At 36.2% G+C, this 24,888-nt stretch overlaps 4 protein-coding genes and 1 pseudogene across 5 annotated transcripts; 3 read left to right on the forward strand and 2 right to left on the reverse strand.

Moving 5' to 3' along the window:
* Positions 1 to 3,645: 3,645 nt before the first annotated feature.
* On the forward strand, positions 3,646 to 6,961 carry LOC103928607 (bifunctional nuclease 1). 2 transcript variants are annotated; one of them, XM_048577856.1, is made up of 11 exons: positions 3,646 to 3,995; positions 4,286 to 4,536; positions 4,734 to 4,904; positions 5,004 to 5,053; positions 5,202 to 5,258; positions 5,361 to 5,426; positions 5,608 to 5,682; positions 5,865 to 5,983; positions 6,298 to 6,389; positions 6,577 to 6,632; positions 6,728 to 6,961. In XM_048577856.1, exons 2-10 carry the CDS (start codon positions 4,293 to 4,295, stop codon positions 6,627 to 6,629), a joined length of 927 nt encoding a protein of 308 aa, XP_048433813.1. In that variant the 5' UTR covers positions 3,646 to 3,995; positions 4,286 to 4,292; the 3' UTR covers positions 6,630 to 6,632; positions 6,728 to 6,961. The 2 variants fall into 2 exon arrangements, with proteins under 2 accessions (XP_048433813.1, XP_009335959.2); XM_009337684.3 differs by having other exon boundaries at positions 4,289 to 4,536.
* A 1,058-nt stretch (positions 6,962 to 8,019) lies between these two features.
* LOC103928596 (phosphatidylinositol/phosphatidylcholine transfer protein SFH8) lies at positions 8,020 to 12,195 on the forward strand. Its single transcript, XM_009337671.3, has 14 exons — positions 8,020 to 8,325; positions 8,520 to 8,835; positions 8,949 to 9,048; positions 9,173 to 9,439; positions 9,546 to 9,623; positions 9,736 to 9,840; positions 9,927 to 9,976; positions 10,072 to 10,171; positions 10,269 to 10,367; positions 10,462 to 10,575; positions 10,763 to 10,895; positions 11,061 to 11,464; positions 11,771 to 11,845; positions 11,968 to 12,195. The coding sequence occupies exons 1-14, from the start codon at positions 8,292 to 8,294 to the stop codon at positions 11,989 to 11,991; spliced, it is 1,899 nt and encodes a 632-aa protein (XP_009335946.2). The 5' UTR covers positions 8,020 to 8,291; the 3' UTR covers positions 11,992 to 12,195.
* A 1,697-nt stretch (positions 12,196 to 13,892) lies between these two features.
* LOC108865374 (heavy metal-associated isoprenylated plant protein 2) lies at positions 13,893 to 15,368 on the reverse strand. Its single transcript, XM_018642862.2, has 2 exons — positions 14,646 to 15,368; positions 13,893 to 14,438 (listed from the first exon to the last, which is right to left on the reverse strand). The coding sequence occupies exons 1-2, from the start codon at positions 14,652 to 14,654 to the stop codon at positions 14,052 to 14,054; spliced, it is 396 nt and encodes a 131-aa protein (XP_018498378.2). The 5' UTR covers positions 14,655 to 15,368; the 3' UTR covers positions 13,893 to 14,051.
* Positions 15,369 to 15,379: 11 nt separating this feature from the next.
* LOC103928640 lies at positions 15,380 to 19,635 on the reverse strand (annotated as a pseudogene).
* Positions 19,636 to 22,726: 3,091 nt separating this feature from the next.
* LOC103928663 (probable jasmonic acid carboxyl methyltransferase 2) lies at positions 22,727 to 24,674 on the forward strand. Its single transcript, XM_048577852.1, is given in 4 exon segments — positions 22,727 to 22,903; positions 23,022 to 23,550; positions 23,553 to 23,704; positions 24,190 to 24,674. Coding segments are annotated over 4 exon segments (1,101 nt in total). The 5' UTR covers positions 22,727 to 22,828; the 3' UTR covers positions 24,535 to 24,674.
* The last annotated feature ends 214 nt before the right edge of the window (positions 24,675 to 24,888 follow it).

Consider the following 24,888-nt stretch of genomic DNA (forward strand, 5'->3'; position numbering starts at 1 on the left):
TTTCGGGCTCCAGGTTTGTCCATCAAAGCCGCCCAACCCATTTTATATGTTTCCACCTCTTTACCCAATTTTAATATTCTTGATATATGTGATGCAGAGATCATTTGCTATTTTTTTTAACAAACAATATTATGATCTTTAATTAATGATTCCAGTAGATTGTCTTTATAGCATTTTTTCAATACTTCGGTTGGCGAACTAAGTTATACTTCATAAAGGGCTATCCATCATAATTTGGTTTAAATTCGCATTTGGTGAGAATCAAACTTAATAACTCTTATTTACAAGTGAAAATAAATATCACTAGATCATAATATTAAGTGATGATCATTATAGCATTTTCCCTTAATATTTGGTTTTTATCTCAAAATTATTATTAGCACCATAATAATTAATATCAAACTTATTATCTACGGACTAGTAACACTAGTAAGATTGTGGTAGGAGTATCTATTGGTTGTCATATTTGAATTCTAAGAAGAAAACAAATCTACTTTCAAATGAGAGGCCGATAGTTTGTCCGTTTGCGAGGAGCCTCTTCAATCAATTCCAGCTAGCCTTCTATTATTTTACGATTCCCAAATTCCAAGGGACGTTGGACACTTTAACATTTCATACAAATATTTGTCTGTTAGTTTTCAGATATTCAAAAAAGCCACACAATTTAGGTCCAATACTTTTTGAGCAAACGCTTCATATGTGAGAGATTTTTCAATGTGATTAGAACACAGAGTGGTATATCATTGTCATTATACAAATAGTAAGATATGTGTGTTAAAAAGTTAATAACTTAAAAAATACAATTTTTTACTATTTATATAAAAATACATGGTATATCATTTGTGTTCCGGTCACAATAAAAAATTTCTCCATTTGTGGATGTCTTATGGTTGCTGATATAGTTGGCGTTCCTAATTCTCGTGATTAGAGTGACAAATTAATTTATTGAGTTGTTAATATGTACTTCTTAGAATTTGTTTAATTTAATATAACTATAATATAGATTTGAGATTAATCGAAGTGATAATAATGTAATGTGAAATCAAACTAATCTATTAACAATCTTATAAGTTGATTCACCACCTCTACTCGGCATATTATGATGTAATTTCTTTTTTTTTTTATAGGCTTTTTGTCCTGTCGTGAACAAAAAGAAAACACAATTCCTACACTTCAGCGGATCACTTATTTAATGGTGTAAGTTGCCTCTTAATTAATCGTTATTATTAAACTAATACTAGTGTACAACAATATTTTCCCGGTAAGTTGTTTCTTTTATTCCCCATTAATTTAATAACATTTCCATATGTAAAATATGCGACTCCTGCAATTCGGCCAATATTAAAATGGGTTTTTGTTATTATTTATTTCTTTATTTATTATATTAGCTTTGTTTTGAAACTAGAAGGTGAAGCCCGGAATAGGATTATCTCCTGAGCAAATACTTGGGATTCTCATGACAAATCAACATGGTTGTTAGATTTTGATCAAACGGTTACAAATAGATGATTCTTTTAAAAAATTATAATAATTGTAACCATTGAATCAAAATTTAACAATTCGTGTTGATGGATCATGAGGATCCGAGCATTTGCTCTGGAGAGGATCCTATTCGGTGAAGCCCACCGATTCCATTGACATGGACAAAGATTTTAATATAATTATATGATAAAAACCATGACTTGTGCGTTCGAATCAGCACACCAGCAGCACACGGTAATTAATTAAAGGGTTTTTGCCATGACGCCACGTCACCATATCAAGCCACGTCAAAACGAACTGCCAGCTTTTATTGACTATGCCAATTTTTTTTCTTCTTGTTATTTATATACCACCGATTAAAAAAAAAAAACGGCATTGTTTACATTGAAAAAAAAGAGTGGACTTGATTTTATAATGAGTTACCAAAATTTTTTAAACGTTAATCAATTCCAAAAAATTTAACATGCCTTTATTCATATTTGATCCCCTTGTCGGCTACGAAAATATTCTCATAATATTAAAAAAAAAAAAAAATCTTAAAACCATTCAAACAAACTCAATAAAATAAAGCAATACAAGCTTTCATATGTGTGTATCATTTACTACATGTATTTTTTTGCTCACCATTGTATTCATTATTATTAAATAAATTTAAATTTTAAGATCAGTGTCGTAGATAGATATAAATATTAAAATCTAATACATTTCATGCTCACCATTGTATTCATTATTATTAAATAAATTTAAATTTTAAGATCAGTGTCGTAGATAGACATAAATATTAAAATCTAATACATTTCATGATAATAAGTAGGATAGTTAGCATTATCATCACTTAGAGATAGTTTTTAGAGTGCAAAGAGCACAACCTGGTAAACCAAAGTCATAGTTAAGTGGTTATATACTTGAAAAAAATTTAATCACTTATATTTTAATATTTAGTATACCTAACCGTGTCTCAACACATTGAAAAATTTGCTCTATTACTTGATGGTGGTGAAAGAATTTGAGATGATCAAATCATTTATGATAACACATTATAATTTTGCTATTACTTTTGCCATTTGTTGCAACTCTACGATGACAAAATCCCCGTTTTTATGGAATAATTAGTTAGGAAAATCACAGTGTCTATTAATATTGGTGGTCTCATCAAATATTTGATATGTGACGTTTGTTGCCATTTTTATATCCAAAAAAGGACAATCGTATCAGTATTACGTAAAAAGGGAAAAAGAAAAAGGAAATATAGCTGATATTTTCGAGGGAAAAAAAAAAAAAAAAACAGAATTTGATATTTTTGAGGGAGAAATAGCATAAGACAAAGGTGAACTTTCAATGTGATTGGTACACAGTATATCAGGTGTTATATATGTGTGTTAAAATTTAATAATTTAAAAAATAAAATTTCTCATCGCTTTTATAAAAACATATGATGTACACTCGTGTTCCGATCACATTAAAAAATTTCTCCAAACGAAAGGCATTATCCATATCACCCCTGAAGAATGAACACACGTGGCAGTCATGTAGGAATCTTGATCTCGTCGACCGCCGGCCGTGTTGCACCGCAGACCATGCATTTATGTCATCCTACGCGCGCAGCCGCTACTTTCAGTCAGACCGGTATTATCCACTCCGCTCGAAAGTCGTTAATACCCTTTCCTCATTTAGTAAACCGCACTTTTTAATTAAAATTGAAGCTACAACAATTAATTAAATTGTTAAATATCATCGATATTTTGCAAAATTAACCTCTAGAGATGACCTACAAAAGTGACAATTTGGATCATCACTCGACAAAACAAAAATTGTAAAAATGATCATAAGAAAGTAGGAGGAAAAAGTTCAATAAGAAGTAAAATGTTTCAGTGTGTTAAATATATTGATGATGAATCTTTTATCGTTAATTTTTTTTTAAAATAAGTTTCTTTTTATACTTTAACTTGTTAGATTCGGTTTCTTTTGAATTTCTTGTTGTAAATTAACTATTTTCCGTACGCTGAAGCATAATAAAAATTCTGTTTGGATGAAAATGTTGCTAGCAATAGCATTGATTTAGAGTTGACAAACCAGCTCAAATACCACAAGGATAGAACCGTAATTTAAGAAAACGTACTTGATTCATGTTGTCCTCAAGAACTACAAGTACTTTATTCTTCATTAATGCAATCATTATACGGAGGAAGAAAAATCTCTTATCTTCTCGCCTTTCCTTTTTCTGCGATCCTCCTTCTCCCTAATTTTTCTCCAATTATTCCTCCTATTTTCTGCAACCCTAATAATCTCCAATTTCTTCATCCACAAGCCTTCCTCTCACTCCACTGATCATTTCTCTGTTTTTCTCCAGATCATTCGATCGCAATTTTTTTTATTTTTCTGGATTCGGATCTTTGTTAATTTCAGGAGTTTAATTTCTGGATTTCGGAATCCTTGAAACTCCGTGGAGAATCGGTGAAGACGAGCTTCGGAAAACGGACGGCTAATAAAGCTTTTGATCGGTGATTAAAAAGGTCTGATCTTTTTTATTAAAAAAAAAAGGTCTGATTTTTTGTTCTGGTCTTGTTTTTTGTGATTGATTATTATCTCTAACACTTCCAGCTGACTACGAGGTGTTAGAAATTTGGAAGAGAGTGAGTGAGAGACTGGATTTTTAATTTAGTTTTTACCGTTATAATTTACTAAATCATGATTTAGATCTAATTCATACACTAATCAAACGTAAAATTTCCAGTATTTTTATATATTTTCTAGGCAACCAAACAGCATATCTTTAATTTGTTTATTGTGTTGGATTTTGGAGAAGGTATATGATGGCGACTTTGCAAGGGCCGGTAATTTGCCCAACCGTTCGCGCAAAACAATCGGGGTTTGACACTCTGCCTGTGGTAGGCCCTTTGGTGAAGGCGGGTTTTTCTTCTCGCTCTCGAAATGCTAGAAAATGCTCAAGAGTGCATTGCATTTTCAGTTCGTCGTCGGATGGCAACGGAAGCATGGCGGAGAATTTCAATGAAAATGATGAAGATTATGTCAACTCTAGCGTACTTGAAGCCGGTACGCTATTGATCAGTTTCCTCTTTTATGTAAACCGTTAACTCCGTCTTACAATTGAATTATGAATCTTTATAATTGAAATGCCAATGATCTGAAGCACCTGACTGAATGATTACAGTTTTGTAAAACTACTTGCATATTTGATGTATCCTGTGAACCGTTGAGTAATAAGTCTCTGCGTTTGGTTTTTGGTATAGTCGAGGTGAAGAGCGGAATTGATGGATTCATGATCAAAATGCGGGATGGTAGGCACATGAGGTGTGTCCATAACAATCCTCAGGGGGGCCATCTCCCCGATTATGCTCCGCATCCTGCAATTGTATTGAAGATGGAAGACGGGACCGGTCTTCTTCTCCCAATAATTGTTTGTATGTTATCCTGGACTAATAATTTCCAACATTACAAGTTTTCTATTTTGAAATTTACCTTAGAAAGTTATTTGAATTCGGGTTTGCCTTTGATTGCAGTGGAGATGCCTAGTGTGTTGCTCATGGCAGCGGTCCGCAATGTTCCTATTGTATGGTTTCTTTCTACATTGTCCTTCCATTTGAATTAAGATTTTGTTTTTCTGCGGTCGTCGAGCGGGCAAAATTAGGCCTTGCCAATATATTGGTTAATGTAGGAATATTCTAAAAATCTATAAATTTTTGGTATTTGGTTTGCAGGCTAGGCCAACTATGTATCAAGTGGTGAGGGAGATGATTGACAAGATGGGTTATGAGGTATGTCTGTGTCCTCCCCCTTGTACAATATGACAATGCTTGTTCATTAATGTACATTCTTCGTGATCTTTGATTGTTTTTGTTTGTTTTCGATCTCTGCAGGTCCGACTTGTCAGAGTCACCAAGAGAGTGCATGAGGCGTATTTTGCTCAGTTATACCTCAGAAAGGCATATACCTTCACACTTCATAAGGCTTAATTTTTGTTATTATAGGTTAAATTTTATTGTTACTATTCTTTTAGTCATTTGGGGTGGGGGAAAGCGGGGAGGGACTGAATTACTTCTGGAAAATCAAATTCTGAAGTTGCTTGGTTAGTGTATAGTGACACTGTGTTAGAAGTGATCACAGGCAGGTAGTGAGACAGAATGTGTCAGCTTCGACCTTCGGCCTTCAGATGCCATCAACATTGCTGTACGATGCAAGGTACATACTATGCTCTTAAGATCTACTTTCAGAATCCGTAGAAGTAGATTGCTTAAAATTCCTGCTAAAACTCTCTCAACTTTTAGAAATGCTGGACTATATAAGTAATCTACAGGGTAGATAGCTTTAAATGCTTAATACCCGTTTTGTGATCAACTGTATTCTTTCCACGTTCCGTGCAGGTTCCCATACAGGTCAACAAGTACCTGGCATACAGTGATGGAATGAGAGTTATTGAATCGGGAAAGTTCTCGACTCAGGGCCCTGCTTCAGATGGATTATTATTTACTGAACTGGATCGGTAAGTATTGAATCTCTTAGACATGGGTCTTATTTTCAATCTCGAAGAGATTGTTCCTGAGTTGAATGTAAGCCAACTGATCAGATAATGTAACGGTTGGTCTTGGAGCAGGTGAGTTGTAAAGGGAATTAAATCTGATCAGATGATGTAACTGGTTGTCTAGGTTGAACTTAAATGCATGTTCTGTCTTTAAGAAATTCATGTAGATAGGTGTTTGAATTTATGTGTATTGCAATCTGAGCAAGGTAGAACCTACCTCTAAATTTATCATTCAGTAAAATAGAGGAGTTAATTGAAACTTTATATGGTTTCAGGCCAAATGGTCAACCATGTGTTGAAACGAAGGAGTTTAATCTCGTGCGCAACATGCTTATTGCTGCAGTTGAGGAACGCTATAGAGATGCTGGTAAATATGTTTCGTCCGTTTAGTATTTTTGAGATCTTTCCTCTCCACTTACTCGTAACAGGCTTTCCCTTTTCACCTATCAAAGTTCTGTAATTGTTGGTGCTCTTTCATTTGTGTTTGGTTGTGTTTGTATCAATGCTGTTGGAGCTTTTAAATCTTACATGTATATTTTCATGCTCACTCACAGCTCAGTGGAGGGACAAGCTCCTCCAACTTCGTGCTAGAAAGAACTTGGCATGACAGGTAAGAAGCCCGCCCCAAACTAGTCGAAATTTTGAGTGTTAACTGTAACTGCAAGCCGGATTGATGTCTCTTCATTTCTTCTTCTATTTTTTCAGAATCGCCCGTAGGTATTTAAAGTTGTACATAGACAGCATTCTTGGAAGTTTGATAAGCTCATCGGCTGCACCCGCAATCCGCCATGCATCTCTGCTCTTCTTATATATATATATATTTAATGTAAAAAACCTGTGAATATTGTAAGCAATGATATGTATAATATCTAGACCGTAGATAAACTTACTCGCAATGTAATGGCACTTCTTGGTTTCTGCTATTATTCTGCCACTTAATTTGGAGTCCTTATTGCTGATGGCATGTGTGATTCCATGCCAACTTATACCATTTTGCTGAATGATGGTGATATCCACATCCTTTATTTAACCTCTTACACACCATTCTCAATTTCGACCGTTGGATCAAACGAGCTGAAGAATTTCAAAGACATAATTAACAAGGTGTGTGGGAGGTAAAAAGTAGTGTCTCTTTACTCAATGGCATGCATTACTTTGCTCCAAGAGCTTGTAATAAAAGCTCAAGATCATTGAACAAATCATCTGATCACGTCATCTATAAAATATTATGGTCAGCATCTCTAATGGAGATGTCAAAAGATAAATGTCAAATGTTAATTTGACGGCTAACGTGGTAATGTTGGACTTTTTTTTTTTCCCTAACCGATATGTTTTTTTGTTATAAATGATATTTGTTGGATCCATTTTAAAAGAAATCAAATTAAAATAAATTTTCAAAGTCTATAATTGGTGCATTAACGGGATCCACAAAATAAAATAATAAAAAAAATTATTTGACATCACATTTTTTCATATGTCAATCCACATAGGATTGACATATTGGTTGGAGTTTGATCCTACCTTCAAATTTGATTACATGACATTTCATTTCGAATTTAACATCTCATTTGAAGATGATCTTATAGGCAAACTAATTCAGACGAGTGATGCATTCAATTATTGCCATCGTAATTAAAGTTGTTCCGAATATCACTTTACCAAAAGGGAAACGTAAAACGCAAGAAATTTAATTGGGGATGATTTTGGCCTAAAAATGGAAGACCATATTCTTTTATTCAGCAACACGCGTGATGATTTCTGCTGTTTTCTCTACCAAATCTACTTATCTCATGACTCATGAGCATTTCCTCCACGGTAAAATTATTGCTGTTTCCCAAACACCGAGACCGCTAAAAGAAAGAGAAGGTCGTAACGCCGTTGTTAAATTCCCGCCAAGTCCGGCGCGCTTTATGCCGACGTGGCAGGCTCCACCAGTTGGATTAAAGTGGCGCGTATTTGAGACTTCCGAAACGGCACACACGTTACCAGATAGTTTATCCGTTACCGACGTTTTCCCGTGGCCGTGAGGCGTTTTCCAATCGCCGTCATTTAATCAAACCCAATAATAACCTGATTAAAATTAAATCCCACGTTAATCTTGATTACAGAAATATCTTAAATTCGCCTCCTTCAGTGGCTTCAGACTCCTTCTCACTCCGAACCTTCGTCTAGCTCGGAGACGCTTTCTCACTCCAAGAATCGGAAATTCGGAAGAGGAAGTCTCTCGTCTGCGTCCGCCACCGGTTTCGGCAGCTCTCGGAACGCCGCCATGTCGGGACCTCTTGATCGATTCGCCAGGCCTTGTGAGTTCCCGCCTTCTTTGACTGACTCCTATCTCTTCTTCTGTTCGTTCATTGCTTCCTATTTTCTTTAATTTTATGAAATTTAGATTGTGCTAATTGCGCTGGTTCTAGAGTTTTGGATTGGGGCGTTTGAAATTTTATCTTTGATGATAGCATTAGGGCTTGATGATGGTAACTTTGTTGACGTTGATTAGGTTTTGAGGGGTTCTCTAGCCACGACGAAAGGAGGGAAAGGAAGTCGGATTTTGAGAACTCGGAGGAGGAGAGGAGGTCTGGAATTGGTAGGAATTTGAAGAAGAAAGCAATTAATGCGTCTACAAAATTCAGACGTTCCCTCAAGAAGAAGAGGAGGAAGAGTGGTGGTGGTAGTAGTTGTAGGCTGTCCACTTCTGTTTCGATTGAGGATGTAAGGGACGCCGAGGAGCTACGAGCTGTTGACGCATTTCGGCAGGCCCTTATCTCGGAAGACTTGCTGCCTCCAAGATATGATGACTATCATATGTTATTGAGGTTGCTAATTTTCCCAAGAAATATTTTTTATTTTCCTGCGAACAAGAATCGATATGGGAAGTTTGATTTTGCTGTTTCCTTTTTAAGATTTAATGAGAAGTTATTTGTTGCAGATTTTTGACAGCAAGGAAGTTCGATATCGAGAAAGCAAAGCACATGTGGACCAATATGATTCAGTGGAGGAAAGATTTTGGTACTGATACAATTTTGGAGGTAAATTTACCAAACAATTCTGCTTGCATTTTCTTGCTCTGCAATGCATATTTAGAAAAATGATTAATGTTGTTGATGTGCCACCCATCGGCTGAAATAAAATTCACATCCTTGTTTCTTCTAGGATTTTGAGTTCGGTGAGTTGAATGAAGTTCGAAAGCACTACCCTCAGTTTTATCATGGTGTTGACAAGGAGGGAAGACCTGTTTACTTTGAAAGGTTGGGGAAAGTCGATCCCAACAGGCTTATGCAAGTGACTTCTTTGGAACGGTATGTGAGATACCATGTGCAGGAGTATGAAAGGAGTTTTGCCATTAAGTTTCCTGCTTGCTCTATTGCTGCAAAGAGACATATAGATTCAAGTACAACAATTTTAGATGTTCAAGGCGTGGTATGCTTTCACTTGGCATGAAACTCCTCAAGTGTTTGTTGAATTTTTATTGTTTTGCAAAAAATATAAAAATGCTACTTTAACATTTCCATGTTTCTTCTTTCAGGGTCTTAAAAACTTTACTAAGTCTGCACGAGATCTCACAGAGCGGCTGCAGAAGATTGATAGTGACAACTATCCTGAGGCATGAGGACTCTATATATATCCTTTCAATAATTGATCACTTTCAGTGTGTGGCGATTCTATTTAAATCCATATGAAGCATATCTTCTAATATTAAAATTTCATCTGTGCAGACGCTTTGCCGAATGTTAATAATCAATGCTAGTTATGCTTTTAGGAAGGTGCTCTGGCCTACAGTTAAAGCATTCCTCGATGCCAGAACAACCAGCAAAATTCATGTATGGTTAATGACACACCCAAGGTTTGATGTTACCATTGACTGAAGTTATCAATGGGGTCAACTGATATTGTTATATTTTTGCAGGTTCTGGGTAACAAGTACCAGAGCAAATTGCTTGAAATAATCGATGCAAGGTGATTGATGCTCTCTATTTTTTGGTGGGTCCATGAGTTGGTTATCATTCTGTTTTCATAACTTTTAACTGTGGAAACAATTTGGTTCTATTCAGTGAGTTGCCAGAATTTATGGGTGGTAGCTGTACCTGTTCCGATCAGGGAGGTTGTATGTCCTCTGATAAAGGGCCATGGAATGACCCTAACATACTGAAGGTTGTGATGGGTCGTTATTTTTGCTTCACTTTCTCTTCTTCGTTCTGCTTGCAACCGTACTATTGTATGGCTTGAAAATAATGTTCTTTGCTTGCAGATGGTACTTAATGGTGAAACACAATGTTTCAGACAAATAGTTACAGTTTCAAACAGTGAAGGGGGGATAATTGCTTTTGATAAGCCACACAATCCTATGGTACGGACTGTTAGACCATCATGCTATGTCTACATAAGAAGCCTTTTTTTTTTTGTGTATAGTATATTTGGAATTAAATCAAAGTTTTTCTCAGATAAGAAGTAGTGATACTTCTACCGCAGAGTCTGGATCTGAAGTGGAAGAAATGGGTTCACCTAAAGCAACTAGGAACTACTTACAACCTAAGTTGACTCCTGTTTGTGAAGAAGTAAGTGTTGTGTTTGACAACCATCTGTTATTTGAGAATGATTAGCAACATATGCAACTGAAGAACCAATCTTTCCATTTTTGTATGGCATTGGCCTTACTGAACACACATATATTCTGCTATAAATTGTCATCTCATTTCATTGACATTTTGAACTCATAGTTGATATGCTTCAATGCTGTTTTAGGCCAGGGTAGTTGGTAAAGCAAGTGGTGCTACTGCCTTGTCGGAGTACGATGAACAGGTTCCCATGGTTGACAAGGCTGTGGATATGGGATGGAAGAAACCAGCATTACAACAAGCACTGCTTGCTTCTGGAGGTTGGAAAGTCTAGTTACACTTCTACCTTACCGTGTAATTACAACTTGTTTTGTAGTTAGCAGAGATAATGTTTACAAACCCCATGCTAATACTAGAGTTAAAGTTAATATTATTTTGTTACAAATTCATAGTTGATTTAATTGATCAATTGGAATACATCGCAGGGGCATCTTCTCCACAATCTGTGGGGAAAACAACTGATGGAATGCTTGCTAATATCTGGACTATGCTTGTGCCATTCTTTGTAACCCTTGTTTCGCTAATCCGATCTTTTTCACTGCGGGCAACTAAGAAACTCCAAAACTCTGTTTCTGATTCTGCCCTCAACATTCCTGACCTAACCAATGAGTCAACTGCCGTGGAGGAATTCCGGCCCCCATCACCTGCACCGGGGTTATCCAGGGAAAACCTTCTCTCATCTGCTTTGAAGAAGCTTGGTGAGCTTGAGGAGAAGGTAGATATGCTGCGAGAAAAGCCTCTTGAGATGCCTTACGAGAAAGTGGAGCTACTGAATGCTGCTGTTTATCGTGTAGATGCGCTAGAATCAGAGTTAATTGCAACAAAAAAGGTAAAAAATTTCCCTCATTTGATGGTCACGTCGTTGTGCCAATTTTGCAACAGTAGGGATATGCTGCCTTTGTCTCTTACCTTTGAAAATGTACATATATATTTATTTCTCTTATGGGTTTCAGAATTCCCAGATGCAGTTAGGTTAATTGTTTTTTTTTTTCCTTCCTCTTTGTAAGTTACACATACATGCCCATCTTTATATATTTGCATTCCGTTACTCGATAAGCAAAATTCATCTATGTTTGTCCTTGCATTTTCGATCATTTGATGACTTGATTGTGATTGCATGTTTCTTCCTGATTAGGCTCTGCATGAGGCTTTAATGAGGCAGGAAGAACTTCTTGAATACATAGACAGGCAAGAACAGGCCAAGCTTCAGGTTAGTGAACGATTTGCTCGTAAATTGAATCATCTGAAATTGAAACATTTAATCAATGCCGGCTTTTCTATTTTTATTTTCTGTTGCGCTTGAAACTGAATTGTGCTTGTTCTCTGAAACAGAAAAACCGGTCATGCTGCTGGTGAAGACAATCACTGCTTCAAGAGTAGTCGCGTGTGGTATATTTCGTGTCATGCTTTCCTTGTGTATGCTGAATTGTGCTTCTTCTCTGAAACCGAATTGTGCTTGTTTCTGTTTGTATAATGTATTGTACAACATTTCCTCAATGTCTTCTCTATCAAACTTTTTGTTTGTGCATTATTATTTTAATATGCCATTTGTTTTGTCTATCAGTGTTAATTACGCCACGTGACCGTATTTCTACACTATTCCACGTAGATTGGTATACCACGTAGCCGTATTTCGCAACCTTAGGTATTGCTTTGAATTATTGGGCCTTAAGATCCAAATGATGCAAAAATATCACCAGTGGTTTAAGGCCCAAGTTTTATAGCCTATTGTATTGAGATGCTAGAGGATGGATGTGGAATATAAATATATGAAAAAGGAGGATTGATTTATTTGATTGAAAACGTGACGATGTATTTATTCCAGAAGGATCCTCGTTGGATTCTTTTTGTAAGGATTTTGGGAATCTTCCTATCATATTCGGTCATTGTACATTATGCGGTTATAAATCATTATAATTTTTTTTATTTAAAATTGAATATAAACAGTACATGATAAAAATTAGCTGCACAAAGAGAATCCGGCAAGAATCCCCACTCGTATTTATTTATTTAAGAGTCATTTTCCTCCAAAACCTAGGAAATAAGGAGCCTTCGTTTCATATGTTTGATTGATATGGGATTTGACTTTGTGGACACGACGGATCCTTACCTTTGATTTGATTTTTTTATACTTCCATTTTATTCACACACACACACACACACACACAGAGACACCAACGACCAACTTTCAATTTGTCGGACATCCACACACAATTATTTGTTTTTCCCAAATTAGAGCCAGCATATATTTTCTTATTGAATAAATTCATGTAATGAATGTTGTAACTTTGTAAGTAAAGTTATGCTTTACATACATACATACATACATACATACATATATATGTATGTATGTATGTATGTTAGGGTTCAGAGACCTGCTTTTGACATACATTTTGACACCAATTTTGTAGGGCCTATTCGTAATGTATTTTAACGATTTGAACGGTCAATATTTTAGGTTATCATTCATAGATTATCCGTGCAAAAGAATTAGACAACCCAAACCATTAAGACATTAATTTTTAGCGAAGAAAATTGACAAATACTGTTATGCAAAGAACTAAATTTAATCTAAACGATCATATGGTTTCGGATTTGGATGATTTTTGGTATGACATGATCTTTGAGTAAAGACATAAAAAATAGACGGCTCGTATCATTGAAATACATTTTAGAGTGGACCCCATAAAAACATATGTCAAAGTGTGTCAAAAACGCGTCTCCAAATTTTATGAGAAATATATTATACATAGTCGTTAAATACATGTATTTATACAATTAAGTACATACAAAAAAATAGAAATATCTTTCAAGGCACGTATTGAAATAAAACTTGGTTGTTGTATTGTATATCCGCATCCATAATTGTTTCTAAGAATCTCGAGCATAAGGTACAATGATGAGTATGTTGGGTGGACTTATTGTGGTAACTATCGTTTTGTCAAATGTAGCAAAACACAATTTGGCTTTTCATATGGCCTAGTGAATTCTGACGGACATCCATCAACACCTACCACATACACTAAGTCAAGCCGGCAATCAATCCCACTGTGCCAGGGGAATAATAATAGCCTAGTGATTTTTGTCGAAAAAAATTATGTGAAATCTATGTCAGAAAAACATCTAATTTCACCGAGGCATTTTGTTCTAAAATCTTCAAATTGAAAGATAGTGTCAGTGTCATGGTACGCTACTAGCCCGACTCTGTAACCTTGAAATTTTCACCCGCTGAACTGGAATGCCAAAGTCACTGTAGCTTCTCAAAGTCTTGTAATCAAGATTTGTTCATGTAAACAGCTTAGTTAAGCAACAATCTTCCACATAAACTATTCCGAATACCAAATTAACATTTGTATTAACATGAAATTAACACAAATATTATTAGTAATATTTAATGGCACAACATGGAACAGTAATTACATTACGGAACAGTAACTGTAATCATGTTCAGGAATCACGTACCAAACATCACATCTTTGACATGGCTTTGGGTTGTATAGAACAACGTCCTTCTTCTCGTCCTTCTTCTCGTCCTTCTTCTCATCCTTCTTCCCATCCTTCTTCTCATCCTTCTTCTCGTCCTTCTTCTCAGCCTGCGGAGGACCGATACTCACAACCGCAGCATTTTTTCTTACTTTCCTCACCTTCTTGATAATCTTTACTGGATCGGCATCCCCAGTTACCGTCACCGTATTTTTTGACAGGTCGAGGACAATGGAAGTTACCCCTTCTACCGTTGCAATCAACTTCATCACCTTTTTCCTGCACTTTGGACACATCAGTTCCACTGACACCACAGTTTTCTGCAGCAAGAAACAAAAACTAACGGTCACATTTGATTGTACTTCTGTGCTCAGAAATGATAAGTTCTGAACCATTGCAGGGTGTCAGTGAAGGACTCCACGAAAATGGTTAGTCAATAACTAACTAATAGCAGACGATAAAACAAAAACAGATGATGCAAACAAGATAATCGACTGGATATATGGAGGATGGTAGATAAAAAAAACCTTCGACATGATCTTGATTAAGAATCTGCAAGCGATAATGATCGAGATCAAAACTAGAAAAAGCTAATAACGAAAGAATGACTGAACAGAAAGAAGCTATATATAAAATGTTCTCTCAGGCCCTCTATATATTTAGTATGAGTATGCTTTCAGAACTGAGGGCCTCGGGTACAAAATGACTCTGTCAGTAGTTGGCTAGAAGTAAATGCCGATCAGAGAGGTGTTTAATTGGGTCACCTCCGCCCTCCAAAATGCAATCAATGCAGAATTTACATGTGCGGGGCCACACGCACATCCCTTGCTAGGCAAAAACACATACTTTCCACATTGTCCATCTTCACCCAGTCAATCTCCAAAGAAATCAAAGTTAAATGATGCAAATGTACCACAATTGCGGATAAAATCTAACGAGCTTTGCCCATTCAACTGATCCCATTGAAGGTGAATTAAGAAACTGATTTCCATTTCTATATCCCAAGAAATTGTGTAATGTCAGGTCTTCATCAATTTTCTGGAGACATCCTTAGCTAAAACCTCATTAGTAGGCATTCCGGCAATCAGTTTCTCAATCCACCTTTAGTGGGGTCGGTTAAATGGGCAAACTTTACCCACTTCTCAAACCCTACTTATTCCTTCTTGCTCGTACTCGAATCATCAACTTTAACAGGTTTAGATCCACACACACAAGCAGACAGACACACACAAGTGTGAGAGAGAGAGAGAGAGAGAGAGACCTATAGGCTGCCGAGGAGCTCATTGTTCAGCTCATGATTTAGCAAACCCACGGTTTATATTCGAGATAAATTCGTTTGGTTCCATTGTTCACAATTGTAGGATATCAAAGAATATATCTGCACAAATAATGAAAATTTTGATAAATATATAAAATAAAAACTATCAGGAAGCAAGAGTAATAAAAAAACTCTGATATGTAACACATAAGGAAATTAGATTACAGCTTATGCGAAAAAATTGCATAATTGAACTTTAGACCATTGGTTTGAAAATTCAGAGAAACACCATTGTTTCCTGTTTCAGTACCACAATATGAAAATGTAGCTGGGGTAGTTAATAGGCCACGTGGGCTTTGATGAAACACTGACGTTAGTTGATAAATCACTTTCCCTGTAGGGCCCAGAAATTATTTCATCAGTTTTTCCTAATATCCAATTAAACTTCCATCCATCTTACAACAACGTGTTTTATCACGTCTCTTCTTCCCTCATTAATCTCCATTCACTTTATCAGTGCAGTGTGACAATATGTAAGTACTAAACCCACATGCCATGTTTATGTTTAAACAATTACAAACTTGCATTATATATGCATAACTCAATCTAAAGTAACTGTGTACAAAGGAAATACAGAAATAATGGCCAAAAGCCAAAAAGTCTACATACAAATACAATTACAACAACCATAATTTACAGAAAAAGACTTGTACTTACTCATAATCTTTAAGTCAAGTATCCTCCATGGCATTGTAACTAATCTCAATTGGCGGTTTTAAGAGCCACTGTGCTTGTAGTTTTCTCTTGTCTCTCCTCAGTTTCTACCATTTGATTGTAGCAGCTTACTATCTTTTTGTCCAACTCATAATATTCTTCCATCTTCCCCAAATGTTTCAAATCCAGGTCAATGAAATTCACCTAGAAAAATGCAGCTCAATAAGATATTAGTGTCATAATGAATGATTTTTCGCATGGAATTTCACTTTTCAACTTATAGAAAGTAGTGATTACAATTTTTATGTGCTCTAGCCGTTAAGAAATGGATAGATTACTAGAGGAAACCTTTCAAGAATGAAAACAAAAAACTAAAACCAATTAAACTTCCAAATGAGGACGGAACTTGTTATGGTAATAGACAGAACAAAATATTAAGGGGATATTTACCTTGTAATCAAAAGATTGGTTGGTTGATTCTAGATGCAAGTTATTATAAGGAGATCCTGGATTCCCATCTTTCCTTGGTCTAAAACTAATCATCATACTGCAGTCCTTTGCACTAGTAGCAATCAAGAAGTCCTTCACAATCTTCAAGCTCTCATCCAAAGACATGGAATGCAATGACAAATATTTCTGAACTTTTGATGGTAAGGAATATATACATGAAGAGAAAACTCCAGTACAATTGAGTTCAATACAATCAAAGAGGAAAGCATTCTAAACTTTCGATGGTAGGGAATGATCCTAAATATGACAATTTTAAAAACATCAACAAAACTTGTAATAGCAATACATCCGCAAGAAAGTTTGTCTATCTGAAAACAAGATTTCAAATAATAGTGTTAAAAGACTGAATAGTTTTATTGGTAATTTTTTGTGTCCAAATAGTTTTATTGTTGAATTTTGCTTTACAAAATGTTAAGAGGAGATTACATTTAATAAACTATATTTGTATCACCGCTCTAATAGAAGTAAAACTTACTTGAAGGTATCGATTGGTAGGTATACTTCTATTAAAAAAGTAGTATAAATATCGTCTAACAAATATGATATCTTAACATCACCTTTATTTCTTCAAATTATTGTTGCATTATTAGTCTATGTAATCTTATTGTTGCATTATTAGTCTATGTAATAAATTGGTGGAGCCGCATTTCCAACTCTCCAACGTTATACTTGGTGGGAACATTTGACAATTGTCAGATAAATGTGGATATAGACCAACACGTTTAAATTGCAAAGCCATCACCTCCCTGAATGACACCCTTTAGTGCATCTTCAAATGCTCCCCCAATCGCCAAATTGGTGCCGTGTGCACCACCGCCTAAGCCCCCAAATATTAGAGAACCATTCAAGAATACACGGAAGTTATTCTGTGGGGTTGAGAAGAGATCCTTGATTGCTTTATGTATCCTGTCCTTGGATCCAGAGAACAGATCGAGTGGATCATATTCACTATATTCTGATATCTGCAACATACATTTAGAAGCATCCAAGTCAGAATTGATCATTAATATAACCAGACTCGCTTTGCGGAAATTTGTGCACAGAAGTTCTAAGAATCAGATAAGATGGCATTCCCATTGGGCATATGAATACGTTCCGGTTTAGTAAAGAAGTTAACCAAGAGAATAACTTATTAAAAGAGCACCTCTCCATCATGAAATTTCAGGGCTTGGTGCATCCTAAAACGAGTAATGCTTCATTTAATGGAATTTCCGTCATCAATGAACTTTGAAGATGGGAGAAATCCACATTTTGGCTATTTTTGGAAACAATTAAATGAAAAGGGAATTGTCAATTATAATTCAAGGGTATGCCTCCAGTGAATAAAAGAGACAAAAATTTACACGACAGGTACCTTTATCTCTACAGATATAGAGGGTTCAACTTCTTGAGTAACTGAAAAGAACAAAGCAGAAGAAGCTGTCACTTAAAACAAAACAGTAAAAAAACGCAAATTTCTTATCATATATGCCACAAGACAATATTTAAATGGATGGATGTGTCTACATTGAATAAGATACAAATTTCCTATGATGCTAAGCAGAAGGCTATCTCCAGGTTTCTCTTCCTGCTTTTCTGAGTTGTAGTGTAGGTGCCAGGTGTTATATGAACCCATACTTTATCCGTGAAATGTAAAAGTAAAGTGATAATTTCAAGTGGAAGCAAGGAAAACAGGCATGCAAAAGAAAACCTGGATAATAGGCTAAATAAGCCATCCGACTTTGGAGCTAAATTAAACCATCACACAGAATACCCTGTTAACTCGAATTGCTACAATTGACAGACAAGTGCAGAACAGTGAGTTCTAAATGTAAAAGTTGTAAATCACAGGGAGATGCTAAATACCAAGAGGAAAAAGAGAATGATCAGACATGAGAAGCACAGTATCACTTTGTGTGCCAACTTTAGTGGCATCAACTCGAGAAGCAGGGCGCTGACTAATTACATTCTTCTCAACTGACTCCAAGAATTCCCTGGAAACAGGGACACGCATCTGCCAAAATTTAACTTGAAGGTTATAGAACAATACAATATGTAACTCTTAAACCATTCATGCACAAGTTCAAAGAAAAACTAAATATACAAACTACATTGACATAGTTTTAAAACTTTCATGCATAATTATCCAGGAAAGAAAGACAAAACATTGACATAGCTTCCGTTCAACAGACATTATTCATTTGTACATGTATAAACTCAGATTTTCACATACCCCAGCATCAACGTACGCAGAACCCAATAAAGGGCTCATGATGTGCTTCACATAGAGTTGGCCGGCAAGTTCTTTGTTAGAAGTAGCTACAATGTCATCCATGTCTTTCCACAAAAGAAGTTCGTGGGCGGTTAATGCCGTGGGACTGTTCGAGGCCTTTGACCCATTAATTCGAGCTTTCTGCAACCGCATTACTTTACCTATCTACATACAGAAACACACAAAATTTCCCAAGCATGACAATAAGAACAATCATTACCCAATTCCAACTCCCTTCACGAACTACTACAAATTTTCAACTTTTTCCTTAAAAAATAAAATTAAATATTAAAATGCAGGATTGAAGCTCAGGGTAGAGTGAAACATACAAAAGTGGGGGAGGATCCGGTGTAAGCGAGAACAAGATTAGCAGCCCCTTCGCCTCTGTAAGCCCATTCAGCAGCGTCTTTCTTCTCCAAAACGACCTCCATATCTCGCCCTTGGCCGCGTTTCAGCTTCTCTCCGTCACTAAACATTCCAAAAATCCCATCTTTCCCATTTCTTCAAATACCCAAAACCCAAATTCTGAAGAAAAAAAATCGAAAATTTGCATGTACCTGATCAATGAGATAAGATTTGGGTTTTTGCGTTTCTGGGTTTTCTTCCACCTTGCCGGAATCAGCTGACACGAACTACACCCACCCAGCTCGCAAAGAGACGATTTTATAGAGATAAGGCGACGTCGAAGTCGCAGTGGGGGTATCTCTGATCACTTGGTCACTCGCTTCCTTCCACCTTTACTGAAGGCTTAGGAAGCAACCTAAACCCAAAACCCACTAAATTAAATATTAAAAAAATAGATAAAGAACTCGAAAAATCAACCCCACTTTTTTAAAAAAATAAGTTGCTCCAAAATCTATTTAATTCTCCTAAATAAATAGTAGTTTAATTCAATAAACAATAATTGGCTAAGTACATTTTAACTCCTATAAACTGAGCTGGCTAGTCAATTCGTATTAAAATATTATTAAATTTTTTATAAAATAATTTATTTTTAATTTCAGATATGATTTTTAACATGCTATCATCTGAAAGTACTATTTTTGTGGATAGATTTTCGATAAGATTTTAAACAAATCTCATTGCACCACGTGTCACTATTTGTTTATAATCCTTTAGAATAGATTTCGATAAGATTTTCAACCAATTACATAGTGTCACGTGGCATTATCTACAACTTCATCCTTTCTTTTTTGTCAAACCTACATCCATCCTAATTCATACACCAAACTCAAACTAACTCAAAATTATTCTTCGTCATTTTTAAATCTTGAGTTCTTACAATGTTTTCTTCAAGTAGATTATATGAAATCAATAAGCAAGAGAAAAATTTGTTTACAGAACAGGAAGAATTGTTCAATCTCAAGGATGGTGGAGATGAGGCATTCATAATGGAAGAGGAAGATGATGATTAACATAGAAGGCAGAGAGCTTCACATTCTCATCGTGTCATGCAAGCTGTGGGTCAGATCTCCAAACCCAAATGTGTTGCAAACTTGGATAGAAAAATGGAAAGACGAGGTAATGATCTATTGGAAGATTATTTTATCCCCAACAACATATTCCCTAATCATTTTTTTAGACGATGTTTTAGAATGCAACGAAGTTTGTTCAACAAAATCATGATTGGTATTTGCGACCATGATCCATACTTTGTGTAAAAAAAGATGCTTTTCATGTTTTAGGTATTCTTCCTGAGCAAAAAATTACTGGTGCCTTGCCGATGCATGCATATGGAATATCTGGATCAAGTGGATGAGATAGCGAGGTTGGGGAAATCAACTATTTTAGAGTTCCTGATGAGGTTTTGCTTCGCAATCAAAGCTCTCTACACTAATGAGTACCTCTGAAAATCTAGGACAATGGACTTGCCCTCTACACCAATGAGTACCTCAGGAAACCCAGGACAATGGATCTGTTATGATTGGAAGCATCGACTGTATCCACTGGACCTGGAAAAACTATCGAAATGTGTGGCAAAAAGCTTATGGTGACAAAAAAGAGTCAAAAGTATCATTTTGGAAGCGGTGGCATCGTTTGGCAGCTACAAGATATCTGAATTTGGATTCGTTTGGGGTGTGATTTAATTACGGGCTTGGCCCATTACTCATTCAGATCACATTGAGCACTCAGAGCCCAATAGACTTTTCTTTTCCGTTTGGTGAACGAGCCCAATCGACTTGTGTGCTGTCCCGACCTCTTGCAACTACGTCTACTCTTCAAATGGTTCAGTTACACAACCCTACTTTTTTCGAAACCATAAAATATGGCCTAATATGGGTTGACTTGTAGCTAGGGCATTAGACTTCTGCTTTTAGGACTACTAGTTAAGTTGTTTTCTATTTAGGGGAGAACAACACATTGAGTGAGATAAGTATCAAAATTGGCTTTCACCCACACTGCTAGTTATACAGGTGATCGTATTCTGGTATAAATTCCACATAATAATTTTGTATAAAAAAATATTAATATACTTCACATTCACTCGAAACATAACATCCCATACAATATCATCATCTCGTAACAAATTGAGGAGAGATATTCCTAATTTGGTAAGCCAGAATCATCCACCAATAGATTTTGAGCAAAGGCTTCCCGATTCTCAAATTTGAAGACTAACTGCCTATCGTTTCCAACTCTCTCAAGTCTGAGGTCACATGCTCCATTTGGCTTTGCACCGGCCTAATTTTTCCAACTCTCTGAAATCTGTCATCCTTTACTCATCAAATAATTCAAGGTCGAAACTAATTCTGCGCGCATCGCTAGATGGCAATTGCATGGAATCATAGTTAGGCTCTGGGGTTCGGTTGGGTCACCGATTGCGATTGTCAAGTTCTCTTGGTGACAGCTCGCAGATCATGACTATTCGCTGGTCCCAACCAATTAGGTTGGATTTTGCTTATAGTTCCATTTTTTCGGCACACAAATTAAAATATTTATTGATATACTTTTTAATACGTTGAGACTTGAGAATCAATGTATATACTTTCTAATACGTTCAGACTTGAGAGAAATAATATGTCTAAAATGAAGAATAGTTTAACTATTTGCCAGAGCCTTGAAATCCCCTATAGCCAACAAGGGTTGGCTCAATTGATCAGGTCCTTGTCTTATGTGTTGCCCCATCAAAGTTCGAGCCTTGCTGCCTGCAGTTCTCGTTGGTGGGCGATCTGTAAATTCCTACGTAAATCTGCCGGCAGCAGGCATTTAAGTATCATGCATAAGCCATTCCAACTCGAGGTTGTGGGTATGCCCTGGCACTGATGGTGAGAGTAACCAATCTCCCCCTAAACTTTTTGTTAAAAAAAAAATCCCTATACTTCAATAACATATCCTAAATTCTAATTATGATCAGTTGGTTCTCATTAGCATTTTTGTGTTGGTTTATGCTATTAACTTATTGAACTACGGCGTCATGCTGATAAATATAGGGGTAAATCAGGCATACAGAATCAGATAGAGTTAAAGATTTGGGGATTGAAATTGTATATATGTACATATATGTACGAAGTTAGGGTTTTGTCTGGCTTTTGTATTTTGGCCTTAGGTTTTTCCAACGTTAGGTTATAAACTTATAGTGCATGCATGGATATATGTGGTCTTGCACGTGACACATGGCACACAATATAGTACGTACTAGTTCAGGGTTTTTTTTTTGAACGTTAGGTTATACACTTCTCATAATCACGACGTGTGTGGTTGTAGTTTCTGCATGGTTCGACATAGGAAAAAAATTTCAATATGCCCGGAATACAAGAAAAATATTATATGTCATTATACAATAAGTAAAGTAAAATTAAAAAAAAAATCTTTCTATTTGTATAATAATATATGACGTATCGTTTTATATTCCGGACATAATAAAAAACCTCTCCCGGGGTCTATATATCACACCAGCATCACTTCAAAGTTTCATAAGTTTTATGTGAGTCGATCTGTGCGGAAGACAAGGGCCTGACTAGGGAAGAGAGACAGAGATGGAGGTGCTGCAAATACTTCACATGAACAAAGGGAACGGCGAGACTAGTTATGCTCAAAACTCTAAAGTTCAGGTACAAATTAATTTCTAATTTTAACAACAGCGCGCGAGGATAACAAAGGATATTAGTCGAGTAGTTCTTAATTATTATTGCATGGATCTCGTTTGATTAATCTAATTATTTTTTGTAGGAAAATATATTATCCATCGCAAAGCCAATCGTTGATGAAGCTGTACAAAAATTGTTGTGCTCAAATATGGCAACAATTGGGAGCATGGGAATAGCCGATTTGGGTTGCTCATCTGGACCAAACACCATCCTTCTCATCTCCGAAATAATTGATGCCATCCGTGCCACACGTAGCAGCTCATCATCATTCACAGAATTTAGAGTGTTTCTAAACGACCTCTTTAGCAACGACTTCAACACCATTTTTATGTCACTCCCGGCATTCTACAACCAACTAAAGGAAGAAAATGGTGCTGGACTCGGGTCTTTCTTTGTCTCCGCCACGCCGGGCTCGTTTTACGGCAGGTTGTTTCCAGCCAAGAGTTTGCACTTCGTGCACTCTTCTTCTAGTCTTCATTGGCGCTCTCAGGTCCCTCATGGCCTGGATCTCCAGGCAGCTGGCAAAGCGTTGAACAAAGGAAAGATTTGGATTTCTAAGACCAGCCCCCAATGCGTTTTGGATGCATATTCATTTCAATTTCACAAGGATTTTTCGTTATTCTCAAGTCCCGGGCTGAAGAAATAATTGGTGGAGGACGGATGGTGTTGTCAATCCCAGGCAGGTCATCCTCTGACCCATCAACTCCAGAGAGCTGCTACCAGTGGGATCTCCTAGCTCATGCATTAATGACCATGGTTTCAGAGGTACCTACATAGAAAAATATCCAATATTTAGTTTTAAGTTCCTAGTAATTCTCTTCATCTCCTAACAAGAATTTTCTTAATAATTTAACTTTTTTTTATGAACAATTATTATTTTTTTGTTATTTAGGAACAATACTTCAAGAATCAAACCATAGAAGAAAACTTCTGACCTATCAACTGTCAAAGTTGAGCAAAATAATAGTTGAGTGGGTAATAACATTTGAGTTTACCTTTTTTTTTCTTCTTTTTTAAAATGATATTCAATTTTTTTTTTTTTTTTTTTACTAAGAATGGAGTTTTATAGACTGCTTTATGAAGAACCCTTTTTCTCTATTTTTCACGAGTAATGTTATTTGGACATACACAAGACACATTCTTTAATACGTGCGTGACTCACATACCATTTCATAAGCATATATATTTTAGCGTATACAAATACAAGCTTAATTTATTGCCGAGTAACATTTAGTATATGAATGGTATAGGGTCTTATTGAAGAGGAAAAGGTTGATTCCTTCAACCTTCCGTACTATGTCCCGAGTGAAGAGGAAGTGAAGCTGGAGTTAGAAAAAGAAGGATCATTTATAATAGACCGCTTTGAAGCCTTTGAAATTGATTGGGATGGTGGTGCGGAAACAACCGTCGTAGCCAGTGGTCAGCGAGTGGCCAAGACCATAAGAGCTGTGGTTGAGTCGATGATCGAATCTCATTTTGAAAAAAATATCATGGATGATCTGTTTCGTCGGTACGCCGAGCTCATCGCCGACCACTTATCAAAATCTAGAACCAAGTTGCTCAATTTGTTTATTTCAGTCATTAGAAAGGACTGAGTTTTCTTAAACTTCCCAATAAAAATTTTCATCAACAGATTAAAGATCTGGTCTCATTGCCATTTCCTTAGTTATGTTGTTGGATTTTGTTTTAGAAAATGTTAAGGGGAGATCATATTTAATAAATTATGTTTGTACCACTTCTCTAATAAAGGTAAAACTTACTTGAAAAACCTTATTTGTATCGGCGGTTCTACTTCTATTTAAAAAATAGACGTTAAATCTACTTGAAGACCCTACTTGACTCGTTTTAGGATGTAATATAATTACGGGCTTGGCCCCATTACTCATCCAGATCACGTTGAGCACTCAGAAGCTGAATGGATTGTTTTTCCTTTTTGGTGAAAGAAGCAC

The sequence above is a fragment of a genome, unplaced genomic scaffold (assembly GCF_019419815.1).
Source record: "Pyrus x bretschneideri cultivar Hongxiangsu unplaced genomic scaffold, Pyrus_bretschneideri_v1 Contig1, whole genome shotgun sequence".
Lineage (NCBI taxonomy): Eukaryota > Viridiplantae > Streptophyta > Magnoliopsida > Rosales > Rosaceae > Pyrus > Pyrus x bretschneideri.

Bases quoted from the DNA above. Each gene is read 5' to 3' on its own strand.
- LOC103928607 (XM_048577856.1), top strand. From the start codon at position 4,293: ATGATGGCGACTTTGCAAGGGCCGGTAATTTGCCCAACCGTTCGCGCA. The intron at 4,905-5,003 runs GTATGTTATCCT...CTTTGATTGCAG, and splicing joins TCTTCTCCCAATAATTGTTT to TGGAGATGCCTAGTGTGTTG. The intron at 5,054-5,201 runs GTATGGTTTCTT...TTTGGTTTGCAG, and splicing joins CGGTCCGCAATGTTCCTATT to GCTAGGCCAACTATGTATCA.
- LOC103928596 (XM_009337671.3), top strand. From the start codon at position 8,292: ATGTCGGGACCTCTTGATCGATTCGCCAGGCCTT. The intron at 9,624-9,735 runs GCATGAGGACTC...TCATCTGTGCAG, and splicing joins ATAGTGACAACTATCCTGAG to ACGCTTTGCCGAATGTTAAT. The intron at 11,846-11,967 runs GTTAGTGAACGA...TCTCTGAAACAG, and splicing joins AAGAACAGGCCAAGCTTCAG to AAAAACCGGTCATGCTGCTG.